This window comes from Anguilla rostrata, chromosome 12, assembly GCF_018555375.3.
Source record: "Anguilla rostrata isolate EN2019 chromosome 12, ASM1855537v3, whole genome shotgun sequence".
NCBI lineage: Eukaryota > Metazoa > Chordata > Actinopteri > Anguilliformes > Anguillidae > Anguilla > Anguilla rostrata.
Window position 1 is genome coordinate 1,910,577 of NC_057944.1, and position 13,668 is coordinate 1,924,244.

Here is a 13,668-nt window from a genome sequence, read left to right on the forward strand (position 1 = left end):
ATTTGACATGCGTTTTCCCAAAGGTGGGCCCAGATATCCTGAAAACCTCTCCAGATTAGAATATTGTGTACATCTTTTTTCCCAGCCGTGTTCCACCTCCAGATGCTAAATTAATAAGCACTAAAATAATACAATGCACCCAAACTTTAGAGAGTTCCACTTTCTGCATTTTCACCGAGTTTAACATTAGCTATGTAAGGTAAAAATTCCACTGCAAAAGGACTCTGTCACGTCTGGTTTCTACTTGTGTTCAACTGCTACACACAGGTGGGGGCCATAAATGCCTAAAGGATGAGACCTGCAGCTAGGAAAGCAATCAATGCATCCTGCATGGGACTGTTTACGACACCGTTTATTGCGGAAGAGCAATCTTGTGCATTCTTCAGCCATCTTGCCCTTTTGAAGATAGGGCTCTGGACATACCAACTTGGGGATCAATGGACATACAGCTCACCCTCCTGCCGCTTGGACATGCCAGGCGGACAAGGCGAGGCTGGACACCACTCACGGACAGTGCCACAGCGCCTCCATATGGCGTCATTGGGTCAGGTCACCCTCAAACAGAATCCTAAATAACTCTGGGGCATGACATGTTCTGTAAATACAGTATGAGCTTTTATTAAAACATTTGAGGCAATATAAAATGTAATGAGGTGGAAGAGGCTTGGTTGGATGTGGGTCTGATGGTAATATGGAAAAGATGATAGGAATTAAGGTGTTTGAAGGATTGAGGAGTGAGGGGGATGAATTTGCCTACATAAGTGACTGGATTATAGAAGAACCACCACCTGGGGCCTCCACAAAAGAAAGGTATCAAAATCAATCTTCAGATCACGCCATCTAAGTATCTAATACTATCATTGGATAATGGCTCCCCTGTATCTACAGGGGAAGAAGGGGATCTCTGGTTGGTGGAGCCACAGTGCTACTTCTGTTCAGCCTTATTTGGGCAAATTGAGGGAAACGTGGAGTTTGGGAGGTGTGGTCGGGATGACATTGAAGGGGAGCAAGGAAGCAGATCTGGGAGAAGCCTGCTTATCAGATTCTCCGGGTACCATACTCTTGTCCGTACGGAAACATGCTGGGTATGTGACATATATGTGTGTGTTCATTAGAATGTATCTATGTTAGAACTAAAATGTGTGAGGAGACTTATGTTTCTACTTTCCATATATATATATATATATACAGTAACAATAAACCACTATGTTTTCAGTATGATCCATAATTTCGTGAATAACCTCACTTTGTCCACAGCATCACCGGCCATATGCTAACCCACTAATATCAGTGCATACAAGCTGAGGTGCAGTGTCCCAGGGCACTGTGGTAAGTGTTCTTGAGCCTCGGAACTGATTACCTGAGTACAAGCCTAGGAACAAGTTTAAAGGCCTTAGACCATAATATAAAAACCTCTGAGTACAAGTCTAGTAACAAGTTTAAAGGCTTTAGACCTTAATATAAAAACCTCTGAGTACAAGTCTAGAAACAAGTTTAAAGGCTTCAGACCTTAATATAAAAACCTGAGTACAAGTCTAGTAACAAGTTTAAAGGCTTTAGGCCTTAATATAAACACCTCTGAGTACAAGTCTAGTAACAAGTTTAAAGGCTTTATTTTTAGGCAATATAAACACCTCTGAGTGCAGTAACAAGGTTAAAGGATTAGGTTTCTAGCCTATGAGGAACAAATAAATGACAAGTGCTAAACCGGGTGCATAGCCTAGGCTCCTAAGTTCCAGCCCTGAAAGCAGAGTCTGATAAGTGCTGATACTAAACCCGGGTGCCTGGGTCCCACGGCGGTACACGTCTCAACCCCTCTGAGAGTGCAGTTGAGACTGTCCGGTATCTGTCCGGAGGGAACCACACCTTTAAGTCTCAGAGATGGAGGCCGGTACTAGTGGTCACTGGACCTCTGAGTACCGAGCCCGATGTAACGTCGCAACCTCTGGGTGCCACGGCAGATACAAGTCTCCACCCCTCTGATAGTGCAGCCCCAGGCTACAACAAGAATCTGGAATCTGCCACATGTGGAACCCATGTTAAAACCTCTAAGACTGGTGCAAAGTGTCATAGCACACAACTTCTGAATTTCTGAGGTGCTGGAACTGAGTCCTCGGGCCTAAACCACCTGTCCCAGTAACTCGGGTTAGAATACAGTATAATTACAATCCTTTGGCATTAGAGTCTGAAAGAAAGTAACTGAATGAGTTCAAGTTCCGAGGCACAAGGATACTGCCGAGCACTGAGGTGTATGTACTGTGTAACTCTAACAACCATAACAAATTGTCCTCTCATAACCCTGCCTCACCAGTAGGTATAAAATTTCCTTATAGCTACCTTGCTAACGACTCATCGGATGCACACGCAAAATGACATGTATAGAAGTGCACTTGTTTAAAACCACAAAATTCTGCTTATATATCTCCTTCGCTAGTGGCTCACTGGGTAGCGTGGCTGCCTGCAGCACTTTTGGATGTGTGCAGGCAGCTTCGAGCCCCCCTCTGACTCATGAAAACCTCTCGGTCATTACACTGCCTTGCTGGATAACTAAAAATAAAACATTAAACTATTGTTTTTGCACCTGTATAATCTTGCAGGGAAAGTCACTCATATTTCTGTATTTACACAACTACAAATAAAATATACCCAAACTTTACAAAGTTCCGCGTTTGGCATTTTTGGCATCACAAGGAGGAAAATGACAAAACTATAAAATCGAATCATTAACTATTTATAATAATATAGTGCCCTTTATAGTACTTCAGTATCTTTTATGCAAAGCATTTGCCAATAGTCAAAGCTCTACTAAAGTGTGCGCTAAGCTTCCACTCATGCGCTACGTGAAAACGCAAAGTGAAAGTAAGTCAGTACGCAGGAGAATAGCTAAGCTGTAGTTTCAGCTAGAAGGACGGCGTAAGCTACGTTCGAAAGCTACAGTATGTAAATGAGCTTGAAGAACTCAACACTGTATGATTACTGTAACGTATATGAGGCTTCCAAACGGGCAAAAGTCACGATGGGTAGATCTTAGAAAAGGTAGCAGTAGTTTGCTTTTAGGTCATTTACTTGGCACTGGAATGTCTAATTGCAATCTTTTTTTTTTGTTCATAATTTTAAAAAATAGTTTTTTTTTTTAATTTAGAAAAACGACACTTTCTGCTGTTGACATTCTATTTACGTGCACAGCAGAAAATCTGATATAGTACATAAAAGCTGAAATAAATTTGTCTCTTAGCGATTTTATTGAAAAGACCTCTTATGGAAATAAAGAAGATACCCTAATTGACATAACACAGGGAATGTATGGTAACATGAAATGTGTGCTGTTGTAAAAAATAGAGTTTGAATGTCCTTAGCTTAGCTGTAAGTAATTGTTTGGCCTCAACTATGTATTCTATATATTGTACATGAAACATGCATTATATATTCAACTGAAACTTACAATACAAATTCATTAAAAACAATTGAAAAAAAACAGAACTCACCTGTCTTGGGGAAGATAATTTCTCTAAACTCGTATCTTCTAAAGAGCAGGACTGGAGTGACTGCAATATCCTGTGAACAGAACAGCTTCCAGTGAAACTCACCCACTTACTGCAGCTCTAACTCACAGCACATGGAGACAGAGCTTCCAGTTAAACTCATCCTCTTACTGCAGCTCTAACTCACAGCACATGGAGACAGAGCTTCCAGTTAAACTCATCCTCTTACTGCAGCTCTAACTCACAGCATATGGAGACAGAGCTTCCAGGTAAACCATCCTCTTACTGCAGCTCTACTCACAGCACAGACAGAGCTTCCAGTTAAACTCATCCTCTTACTGCAGCTCAACTCACAGCACAGAGACAGAGCTTCCAGTTAAACTCATCCTCTTACTGCAGCTCAACTCACAGCACATGGAGACAGAGCTTCCAGTAAACTCACCCTTACTGCAGCTCTAACTCACAGCACATGGAGACAGAGCTTCCAGTTAAACTCATCCTCTTACTGCAGCTCTAACTCACAGCACATGGAGACAGAGCTTCCAGTTAAACTCATCCTCTTACTGCAGCTCTAACTCACAGCACATGGAGACAGAGCTTCCAGTTAAACACATCCTCTTACTGCAGCTCTAACTCACAGCACATGGAGACAGAGCTTCCAGTTAAACTCATCCTCTTACTGCAGCTCTAACTCACAGCACATGGAGACAGAGCTTCCAGTTAAACTCATCCTCTTACTGCAGCTCGAACTCACAGCACATGGAGACAGAGCTTCCAGTTAAACTCATCCTCTTACTGCAGCTCCAACTCACAGCACATGGACACAGAGCTTCCAGTTAAACTCATCCTCTTACTGCAGCTCTAACTCACAGCACATGGAGACAGAGCTTCCAGTTAAACTCATCCTCTTACTGCAGCTCTAACTCACAGCACAAATGAATATGACAAAATACACCTCACCTACACCTGAATGTGATATAAATCACAAACCTACAGCTATATGTGCAATAATAACCCCCACCTAGATCTGAAAGTCTTAATACACCCACCGACAACAGAAAGGTGCCAGTAACATTGAAGTATAATTAAACAGTACTGTCAATTTGAACCTCTTTAATTACCTTTGATCACCTGTGACCTCTCCTGTGAATGTGATTCCACGATCCATTGAATGATCACTCTTCATAGACAGATAGCTGGGTACAGGTGACCCTGCTCTTTCTACCTGGACTCTGTGAACAAAACATGGAGACACAACATCCAGTTAAACTCATCCTCTTACTGCAGCTCTAACTCACAGCACATGGAGACAGAGCTTCCAGTTAAACTCATCCTCTTACTGCAGCTCTAACTCACAGCACATGGAGACAGAGCTTCCAGTTAAACTCATCCTCTTACTGCAGCTCTAACTCACAGCACATGGAGACAGAGCTTCCAGTTAAACTCATCCTCTAAGTGCAGAATAAAAGAGCCCTTGAACCCAAACTCACCAGAATATAAATCTGAAGCATGTTAAAACGTTTAAATACAAGCTGGTTAATTGTATTTGTGTGATATCACTGTGGATGGTCAAGTAATATTTGGCATAGGTGCAATAAGATATAATGTAAAGACAAATCCTCTTACTGCAGCTCTAACTCACAGCACATGGACACAGAGCTTCCAGTTAAACTCATCCTCTTACTGCAGCTCTAACTCAAGACATGGAGACAGAGCTTCCAGTTAAACTCATCCTCTTACTGCAGCTCGAACTCACAGCACATGGAGACAGAGCTTCCAGTTAAACTCATCCTCTTACTGCACTCAAAACTCACTAGCACATGGAGACAGAGCTTCCAGTTAAACTCATCCTCTTACTGCAGCTCAAACTCACAGCACATGGAGACAGAGCGTCCAGTTTAAACTCATCCTCTTACTGCAGCTCTAACTCACAGACATGGGACAGAGCTTCCAGTTAAACTCATCCTCAAGTGCAGAATAAAGAGCCTTGAACCCAAACTCACCAGAAATAAAATCTGAAAGCATTTTTAAAACGTTTAAATAAAGCTGGTTAATTGTATTTGTGCGATATTCCACTGTGGATGGTCAAGAGTAATTTTGGCATAGTGCATAAGATATAAATGTAAAGACAATCCTCTTCCTGCAGCTCTAACTCACAGCACATGGAGACAGAGCTCAGTTAAACTCATCCTCTTACTGCAGCTCTAACTCACAGCACATGGAGACAGAGCTTCCAGTTAAACTCATCCTCTTACTGCAGCTCTAACTCACAGCACATGGAGACAGAGCTTCCAGTTAAACTCACCCTCTTACTGCAGCTCGAACTCACAGCACAAATGAATATGACAAAATACACCTCACCTACACCTGAATGTGATATAAATCACAAACCTACAGCTATATGTGCAATAATAACCCCCACCTAGATCTGAAAGTCTTATTACACCCACTGACAACAGAAAGGTGCGAGTAACATTGAAGTATAATTAAACAGTACTGTCAGTTTGAATCTCTTCAATTACCTTTGGTCACCTGCGAACTCTCCTCTGAATGCGATTGGATGACCCATTGAATGATCACTCTTCAGAGACAGACAGCTGGGTACAGGTGACCCTGCTCTTTCTACCTGGACCCTGTGAACAAAACATGGAGACACAACATCCAGTTAAACTCATCCTCTTACTGCAGCCTAAACTCACGGCACAAGACAGAGCTTCCAGCTAAACTCATCCTCTAAGTGCAGATATTAAAATTGAGCCATTGCTGCCAAAGACAACAGAAATAAAATCTGAAAGAGTTTTAAAAACGTTTAAATAGAATCTGGTTTATTGTGTTTGTGTGATATTCCACTGTGGACGGTCAAGAGTAATATTTGGCATAGGAGCAGTAAGTAATAAATGTAAAAGACAATCCTCTTACTGCAGCTCTAACTCACAGCACAAATGAATATGACAAAATACACCTCACCTACACCTGAATGTGATATAAATCACAAACCTATAGCTATATGTGCAATAATAACCCCCACCTAGATCTGAAAGTCTTATTACACCCACTGACAACAGAAAGGTGCCAGTAACATTGAAGTATAATTAAACAGTACTGTCAGTTTGAATCTCTTTAATTACCTTTGATCACCTGTGACCTCTCCTCTGAATGCGATTGGATGACCCATTGAATGATCACTCTTCATAGACAGACAGCTGGGTACAGGTGACCCTGCTCTTTCTACCTGGACTCTGTGAACAAAACATGGAGACACAACATCCAGTTAAACTCATCCTCTTACTGCAGCTCTAACTCACAGCACATGGAGACAGAGCTTCCAGTTAAACTCATCCTCTTACTGCAGCTCCAACTCACAGCACATGGAGACAGAGCTTCCAGTTAAACTCATCCTCTTACTGCAGCTCTAACTCACAGCACATGGAGACAGAGCTTCCAGTTAAACTCATCCTCTTACTGCAGCTCTAACTCACAGCACATGGAGACAGAGCTTCCAGTTAAACTCATCCTCTTACTGCAGCTCTAACTCACAGAACATGGAGACAGAGCTTCCAGTTAAATTCATCCTCTTACTGCAGCTCTAACTCACAGCACATGGAGACAGAGCTTCCAGTTAAACTCATCCTCTTACTGCAGCTCTAACTCACAGCACATGGAGACAGAGCTTCCAGTTAAACTCATCCTCTTACTGCAGCTCTAACTCACAGCACATGGACAGAGCTTCCAGTTAAACTCATCCTCTAAGTGCAGAATAAAAGAGCCCTTGAACCCAAACACACCAGAAATAAAATCTGAAAGCATTTTTAAAACGTTTAAATAAAAGCTGGTTAATTGTATTTGTGTGATATTCCACTGTGGATGGTCAAGAGTAATATTTGGCATAGGTGCAATAAGTTATAAATGTAAAAGACAATCCTCTTACTGCAGCTCTAACTCTCAGCACATGGACACAGAGCTTCCAGTTAAACTCATCCTCTTACTGCAGCTCTAACTCTCAGCACATGGAGACTGAGCTTCCAGTTAAACTCATCCTCTTACTGCAGCTCAAACTCACAGCACATGGAGACAGAGCTTCCAGTTAAACTCATCCTCTTACTGCAGCTCGAACTCACAGCACAAATGAATATGACAAAATACACCTCACCTACACCTGAATGTGATATAAATCACAAACCTACAGCTATATGTGCAATAATAACCCACACCTAGATCTGAAAGTCTTATTACACCCACTGACAACAGAAAGGTGCCAGTAACATTGAAGTATAATTAAACAGTACTGTCACTTTGAACCTCTTTAATTACCTTTGATCACCTGTGACCTCTCCTCTGAATGCGATTGGATGACCCATTGAATGATCACTCTTCATAGACAGACAGCTGGGTACAGGTGACCCTGCTCTTTCTACCTGGACTCTGTGAACAAAACATGGAGACACAACATCCAGTTAAACTCATCCTCTTACTGCAGCTCTAACTCACAGCACATGGAGACAGAGCTTCCAGTTAAACTCATCCTCTTACTGCAGCTCTAACTCACAGCACAAATGAATATGACAAAATACACCTCACCTACACCTGAATGTGATATAAATCACAAACTTAGAGCTGTATGTGCAAGAATAACCCCCACCTAGATCTGAAAGTCTTAATACACCCACCGACAACAGAAAGGTGCCAGTAACACTGAAGTATAATTAAACAGTACCGTTAGTTTGAATCTCTTCAATTACCTTTGGTCACCTGCGAACTCTCCTCTGAATGCGATTGGATGACCCATTGAATGCTCACTCTTCATAGACAGACAGCTGGGTACAGGTGACCCTGCTCTTTCTACCTGGACTCTGTGAACAAAACATGGAGACACAACATCCAGTTAAACTCATCTTCTTACGACAGCTCTGACTCACAGCACATGGAGACAGAGCTTCCAGTTATACTCATCCTCTTACTGCAGCACTAACTCACAACACATGGAGACAGAGCTTCCAGTTAAACTCATCATCTTACTGCAGCTCTAACACACAGCACATGGAGACAGAGCTTCCAGTTAAACTCATCCTCTTACTGCAGCTCGAACTCACAGCACAAATGAATATGACAAAATACACCTCACCTACACCTGAATGTGATATAAATCACAAACTTAGAGCTGTATGTGCAAGAATAACCCCCACCTAGATCTGAAAGTCTTAATACACCCACCGACAACAGAAAGGTGCCAGTAACATTGAAGTATCATTAAACAGAACTGTCAGTTTGAATCTCTTCAATTACCTTTGGTCACCTGCGAACTCTCCTCTGAATGCGATTGGATGACCCATTGAATGCTCACTCTTCATAGACAGACAGCTGGGTACAGGTGACCCTGCTCTTTCTACCTGGACTCTGTGAACAAAACATGGAGACACAACATCCAGTAAAACTCATCCTCTTACTGCAGCCTAAACTCACGGCACAAGACAGAGCTTCCAGCTAAACTCATCCTCTGAGTGCAGATTTTAAAATTGAGCCATTGCTGCCAAAGACAACAGAAATAAAATCTGAAAGAGTTTTAAAAACGTTTAAATAGAATCTGGTTTATTGTGTTTGTGTGATATTCCACTGTGGACGGTCAAGAGTAATATTTGGCATAGGTGCAGTAAGTAATAAATGTAAAAGACAATCCTCTTACAGCAGCTCTAACTCACAGCACAAATGAATATGATAAAATACACCTCACCTACACCTGAATGTGATATAAATCACAAACCTACAGCTATATGTGCAATAATAACCCCCACCTAGATCTGAAAGTCTTATTACACCCACTGACAACAGAAAGGTGCCAGTAACATTGAAGTATAATTAAACAGTACTGTCAGTTTGAATCTCTTTAATTACCTTTGATCACCTGTGACCTCTCCTCTGAATGCCAAAGGCTGATCCATTGAATGATCACTCTTCAGAGACAGACAGCTGGGTACAGGTGACCCTGCTGTTTCTACTTGGACCCTGTGAACAAAACATGGAGACACAACATCCAGTTAAACTCATCCTCTTACTGCAGCTCTAACGAACAGCACAAGAAGACAGAGCTTCCAGTTAAACTCATCCTCATACTGCAGCTCGAACTCACAGCACATTAAATATGGTTCATGCACTTGTACCTCTTCCTCTTAGTGCTGAGGGTTCCTCCTTTGGTGTCTGGCTCCTCTGAGAGACTCATTTTATAAACAGCGCCCTCTATCTCAGGAGACTGGAACACATCTGACCAGTTTAGGCCACACGTGGGTTCTATCCCAAACCAGCCAAGCTGTAAACACACAAAATGAGAACACACTGAGCACACAGAGACACGCATATACAACACGCCGCGGTGTTGACAGTAAGCAATCCAGAACTGAAATGGGCCCTAAACATGTTCTTAACAGCCACCTCAAATGTTTTTGCACCATTGATAATGATGAACAATTGTACTGCATGAATGTCAGTAGTAAACTATATATTGATTGTCCAACTTGCTAAATACTTTTCATTAAGGATTCAATGGAATCATCCAAAAATTTTCATACATTTATTTCCAGAAAATAAGTGTCACAATTATTGACACCCCTGGGTTCATTGAAATAGTTATTTATTTTCCTTTACATGTTTCACTTGTTTTTTTATTATTATCACTATATTATGTATACTACACTCACCGGCCACTTTATTCGAGCTGATAGAAAGGCAACAGTAACTCAAATAACCGCTCGTTACAACCGAGGTATGCAGAAGAGCATCTCTGAACGCACAACATGTCGAACCTTGAAGCAGATGGGCTACAGCAGCAGAAGACCAACCCGGTACTAGCAAGGTGTACCTAATAAAGTGGCCTGTGAGTGTATGTACACTATGTATAGGCCTACTATGTAAAGTATGTATACTTGGCATTTTCTGCTTCTTTTGTACTCACTCTCTGCTGCTGTAACAACCAAATTTCCCCACCCCCCCAGGGATTAATAAAGTGTCATCTTATCTTATCTTTTCTTATCTTATCAGTAGTTTGTTAACCCTCCCCTTACAAGGATAATGACACTGAGTCTTTTTATATAATGTCTAAAAAGACTGGAGAACACATTGGGAGAGATCTTAGACCCTTCCTCCATCCACTTCTTTAATACCTCTGGGTCTTTGCTTCAGAACTGTCCTGTTCAATTAAAACTGCAGGTTTCCAATATAGTTCAAGTCTGGAGACTGTAGCCATTGCAAAATGTGGCTTGTGTGGTTAATTAATGATTTATTTGTGAATATTAATGTGTGATTGAGGTCACTGTTCTGCTGGAAGATCCACTAGCGACTTTCAGTCTGCTGGCAGAGGCAACCAGTTTTTTTGGCTAAAATGTCCTGGTACCTGGGTAGAGTTCATGATGCTATTGTCCTTAACAAGGGCCCCAGGACCAGCGGGAGCAGAACAGCCCCATAACATTAAAGATCCCCCACCGTATTTAACAGCAGGTATGTGGCTTGTTTCTGTACACACCTCCCTAAATCAACACCAAACCCATATCCTTTGTATTATATTTTGCCCACTTTATTCGGTATACCTGCTTGTTAATGCAAATACCCTACTCCACCAAACAGCAAATCATGTGACTGCAACTCAATATATAAAGTATGCAGACATAGTGAAGATGTTCAGTTTTTTGTTTGAGCAAATATTGTAATGGACAAGATGTGTGATCTAAGCGACTCTGACTGTGGCATGACTGACTGTGCCAGATTGATGGTGCCAGACGTAGTGGTTTCAGCATCACAGAAACAGCTGCCCTCCTGGGATTTTCATGCAGCACAGTCTCTAGAGTTTACAGAGAATGGTGTGATAAACAAAAACACCTTGTTAATGAGAGATCAAAGGAGAATGGGCAGACTAGTTCAAGCTAACAGAAAGGCCACAAATGGAATAACAGCTATGCTTGGCCAAAGAGTTCTAATGTCATCACTCCAGAGCACAGTAGATAAGACCATTTAGATTCTTGAAACTGTTGATTACTCCCAGTAAAACCATTTTTCCTGAAACCATTCCAAATAGCCTTTTGGCATGGAGGTAGCATCTAATTTTGGAGCATCTAAATGTAGCAATTAGCCTAATAGAAACTTGGTGACACCCCGATGCAGCCAAGTTCTGTAATTCTCCAACTGTGGCCACTGGATTGTTCTTTGCTCCCTGAACCATCCACCTCACTGGGCATGGGGCTAAGATACACTAGCGCCCTCTACTGGACAGGTTTAACTCTACTTCAGTGGTTTTAAATTGATTAATATTTGGTCTCACAGTAGTAAGTCGTATATTTCTTTGTTTAGTTTTTGACCCATTTGCTTATTTTTGAAGGTCAACAACCATTTTTTCTTCATTTGTGAGTTTGTTGCTTTCGATGAAAAATGGATTTCATAAACAGGTTGCCTCAGTTTTAAACTCCAGTGAAGCAGCATGCAATGGAAGATGTGCCAATAATTGTGACCCCTATAAAGTCAGTATCTGAGATGCATGTATTTTGCTTGTAGGCGTATACGATATGCTAGCAACAATTTATAGCCGACTGATTATCCCTGTTATTGCGTTTCATGTAAAATTTTAAAACATTTGGCAACGTTAACTACCCGTGCTTCCAGTCAGTGTTTCGATCGCACATTTGGATAAACAACCCCCCTTACTTACATTTAACAAACACGAACATGCTCGTGAGAAATCTTGGAAAACATCCAAAAACGACCCAAATCAATAATTCATCTAAGTAAATCATTATTTCAACTTCAATCCAACTCAGGCAAAACGTAAATTAGGTCTGACGTTGTGGCTTTAAAATCAGACGCTTTCGTCATTTTAGGTAGACCTACATGCACAGCTACATGCTCCCATCTTGTGGTTCACACAAGAAACGGCGTATTAATGCAACTATAACCGCAGTTCTTTCCAGTTCCTGCTACTATTAAAGTAGTTGCTGAATTTATTATCATTGAAACTTGTACGAATTCAATAGAACAGAATTAATTGGTAAGGACATGGCCACTAGGTCTTTGTGAATTGAAACTAGTCAGCGTTGGATAGTAAATATGCAAATTAATATCCTTTAAGCATCTTTTTAGCATGCTCTTGTATACGGAAGCTAATGTCTCGTTTTAAATAATAGAAGACCAACTATGAAAGCTCCATACGTGTATTAACTACCGACCACCGACTTTAACATGGCAGACATCAAGTTAATTTCTCTTAATCCAAACTGCGTGAATACAGAGCAAAAATAACATTTTGACTTCTCAATCCGCACAGTTAAAATGTTCGGTCTGTTTTTGTTACAGTAGGCCTAGCAGGTCTCATAATGTAGCCTGTGACATCCGTCATATCCAAATAGGTAAAATGATCATAAAATACCAAATAAATGCTAAAACAAACGTTAAACTTTTAAAAATGCATTTGAAAAGGTTTTTTTTTTGTTTGTTTTTGGTCCCAAATGAGGAATTTGAAAAAAGCATACTCCTCGTCTACTCCTCGGGCGCCGTCTTATTTCACTAAATTAAACGTTATTGCGATCATAGCTACAGATTCCTATTCATCCAAACACCCCTTCTCATCTAGCTTCTATTCTCCCCATCCCAATCCACAACAGACTACTTACTCGGTTCTTTTAACCAATTTAATTCCTTTTTACTGCATCCTCTTTGTCCTGCGTCTTTAAAATGACGTTTGAGTTTGAAAAAGTTTCACTTTCGACTTTTTTATTTTATTTTTTACTTCTATACTAGTCTGACTCACAGGACCCAGACTGCGGGTATAAGCCCGCCATTGGCCAACTATTTCAGTCGGAATTCTCCTCCCCTTCCGCTATCTGCGTGTTATCGTTTTCACGGGCTCCGTCGATGCATTCTGGGCTTAGCGCCGCCCAAGACGATTGTGATTGGTTTAAAGAAATACAAACCAGCCACAGCGTTTTTTTGTCTATACCGAAATGATAAAGACTAGAGCTCTGAGCCAGACCTTTCTCCCGCGCTGAAACGAAGTGTGGAGATAGATCTGGCTATGCGAGTCTACTTCTTTACTGGTTCAAGTAAGTCTTGCAGTGACTGAAGCACAAATGTTTCACAGTGAGGCTTGGCTTTGGGTCTGGTTTTACCCACATTAGTGTTTATTCGTGGCTCCCTAGAGAGAAATAAGAACACG

The 13,668-nt window shown here is 41.3% G+C and overlaps 1 protein-coding gene across 17 annotated transcripts in view; it reads right to left on the reverse strand.

Moving 5' to 3' along the window:
* LOC135235496 (NACHT, LRR and PYD domains-containing protein 3-like) overlaps nt 1-13,668 on the reverse strand; it is a 340,665-nt gene that overhangs the window by 200,678 nt on the left and 126,319 nt on the right. For 2 of the 17 annotated variants that reach the window (XM_064301020.1, XM_064301014.1), the window contains exons 1-10: nt 13,127-13,335; nt 9,638-9,783; nt 9,372-9,482; nt 8,766-8,876; nt 8,222-8,332; nt 7,794-7,904; nt 6,611-6,721; nt 6,005-6,115; nt 4,604-4,714; nt 3,486-3,555 (exon numbers count right to left, since the gene is read on the reverse strand). The exons of 4 other annotated variants lie outside the window; for them this stretch is intronic. In XM_064301020.1, coding sequence (XP_064157090.1) covers nt 3,486-3,555; nt 4,604-4,714; nt 6,005-6,115; nt 6,611-6,721; nt 7,794-7,904; nt 8,222-8,332; nt 8,766-8,876; nt 9,372-9,482; nt 9,638-9,696 — 906 coding nt within the window. In that variant the 5' untranslated portion in view covers nt 9,697-9,783; nt 13,127-13,335. Of the gene's footprint in view, nt 1-3,485; nt 3,556-4,603; nt 4,715-6,004; nt 6,116-6,610; nt 6,722-7,793; nt 7,905-8,221; nt 8,333-8,765; nt 8,877-9,371; nt 9,483-9,637; nt 9,784-13,126; nt 13,339-13,668 lie in introns of those variants that run through there. 11 more of the 17 variants (XM_064301023.1, XM_064301006.1, XM_064301012.1 and 8 more) reach the window with 10 other exon arrangements.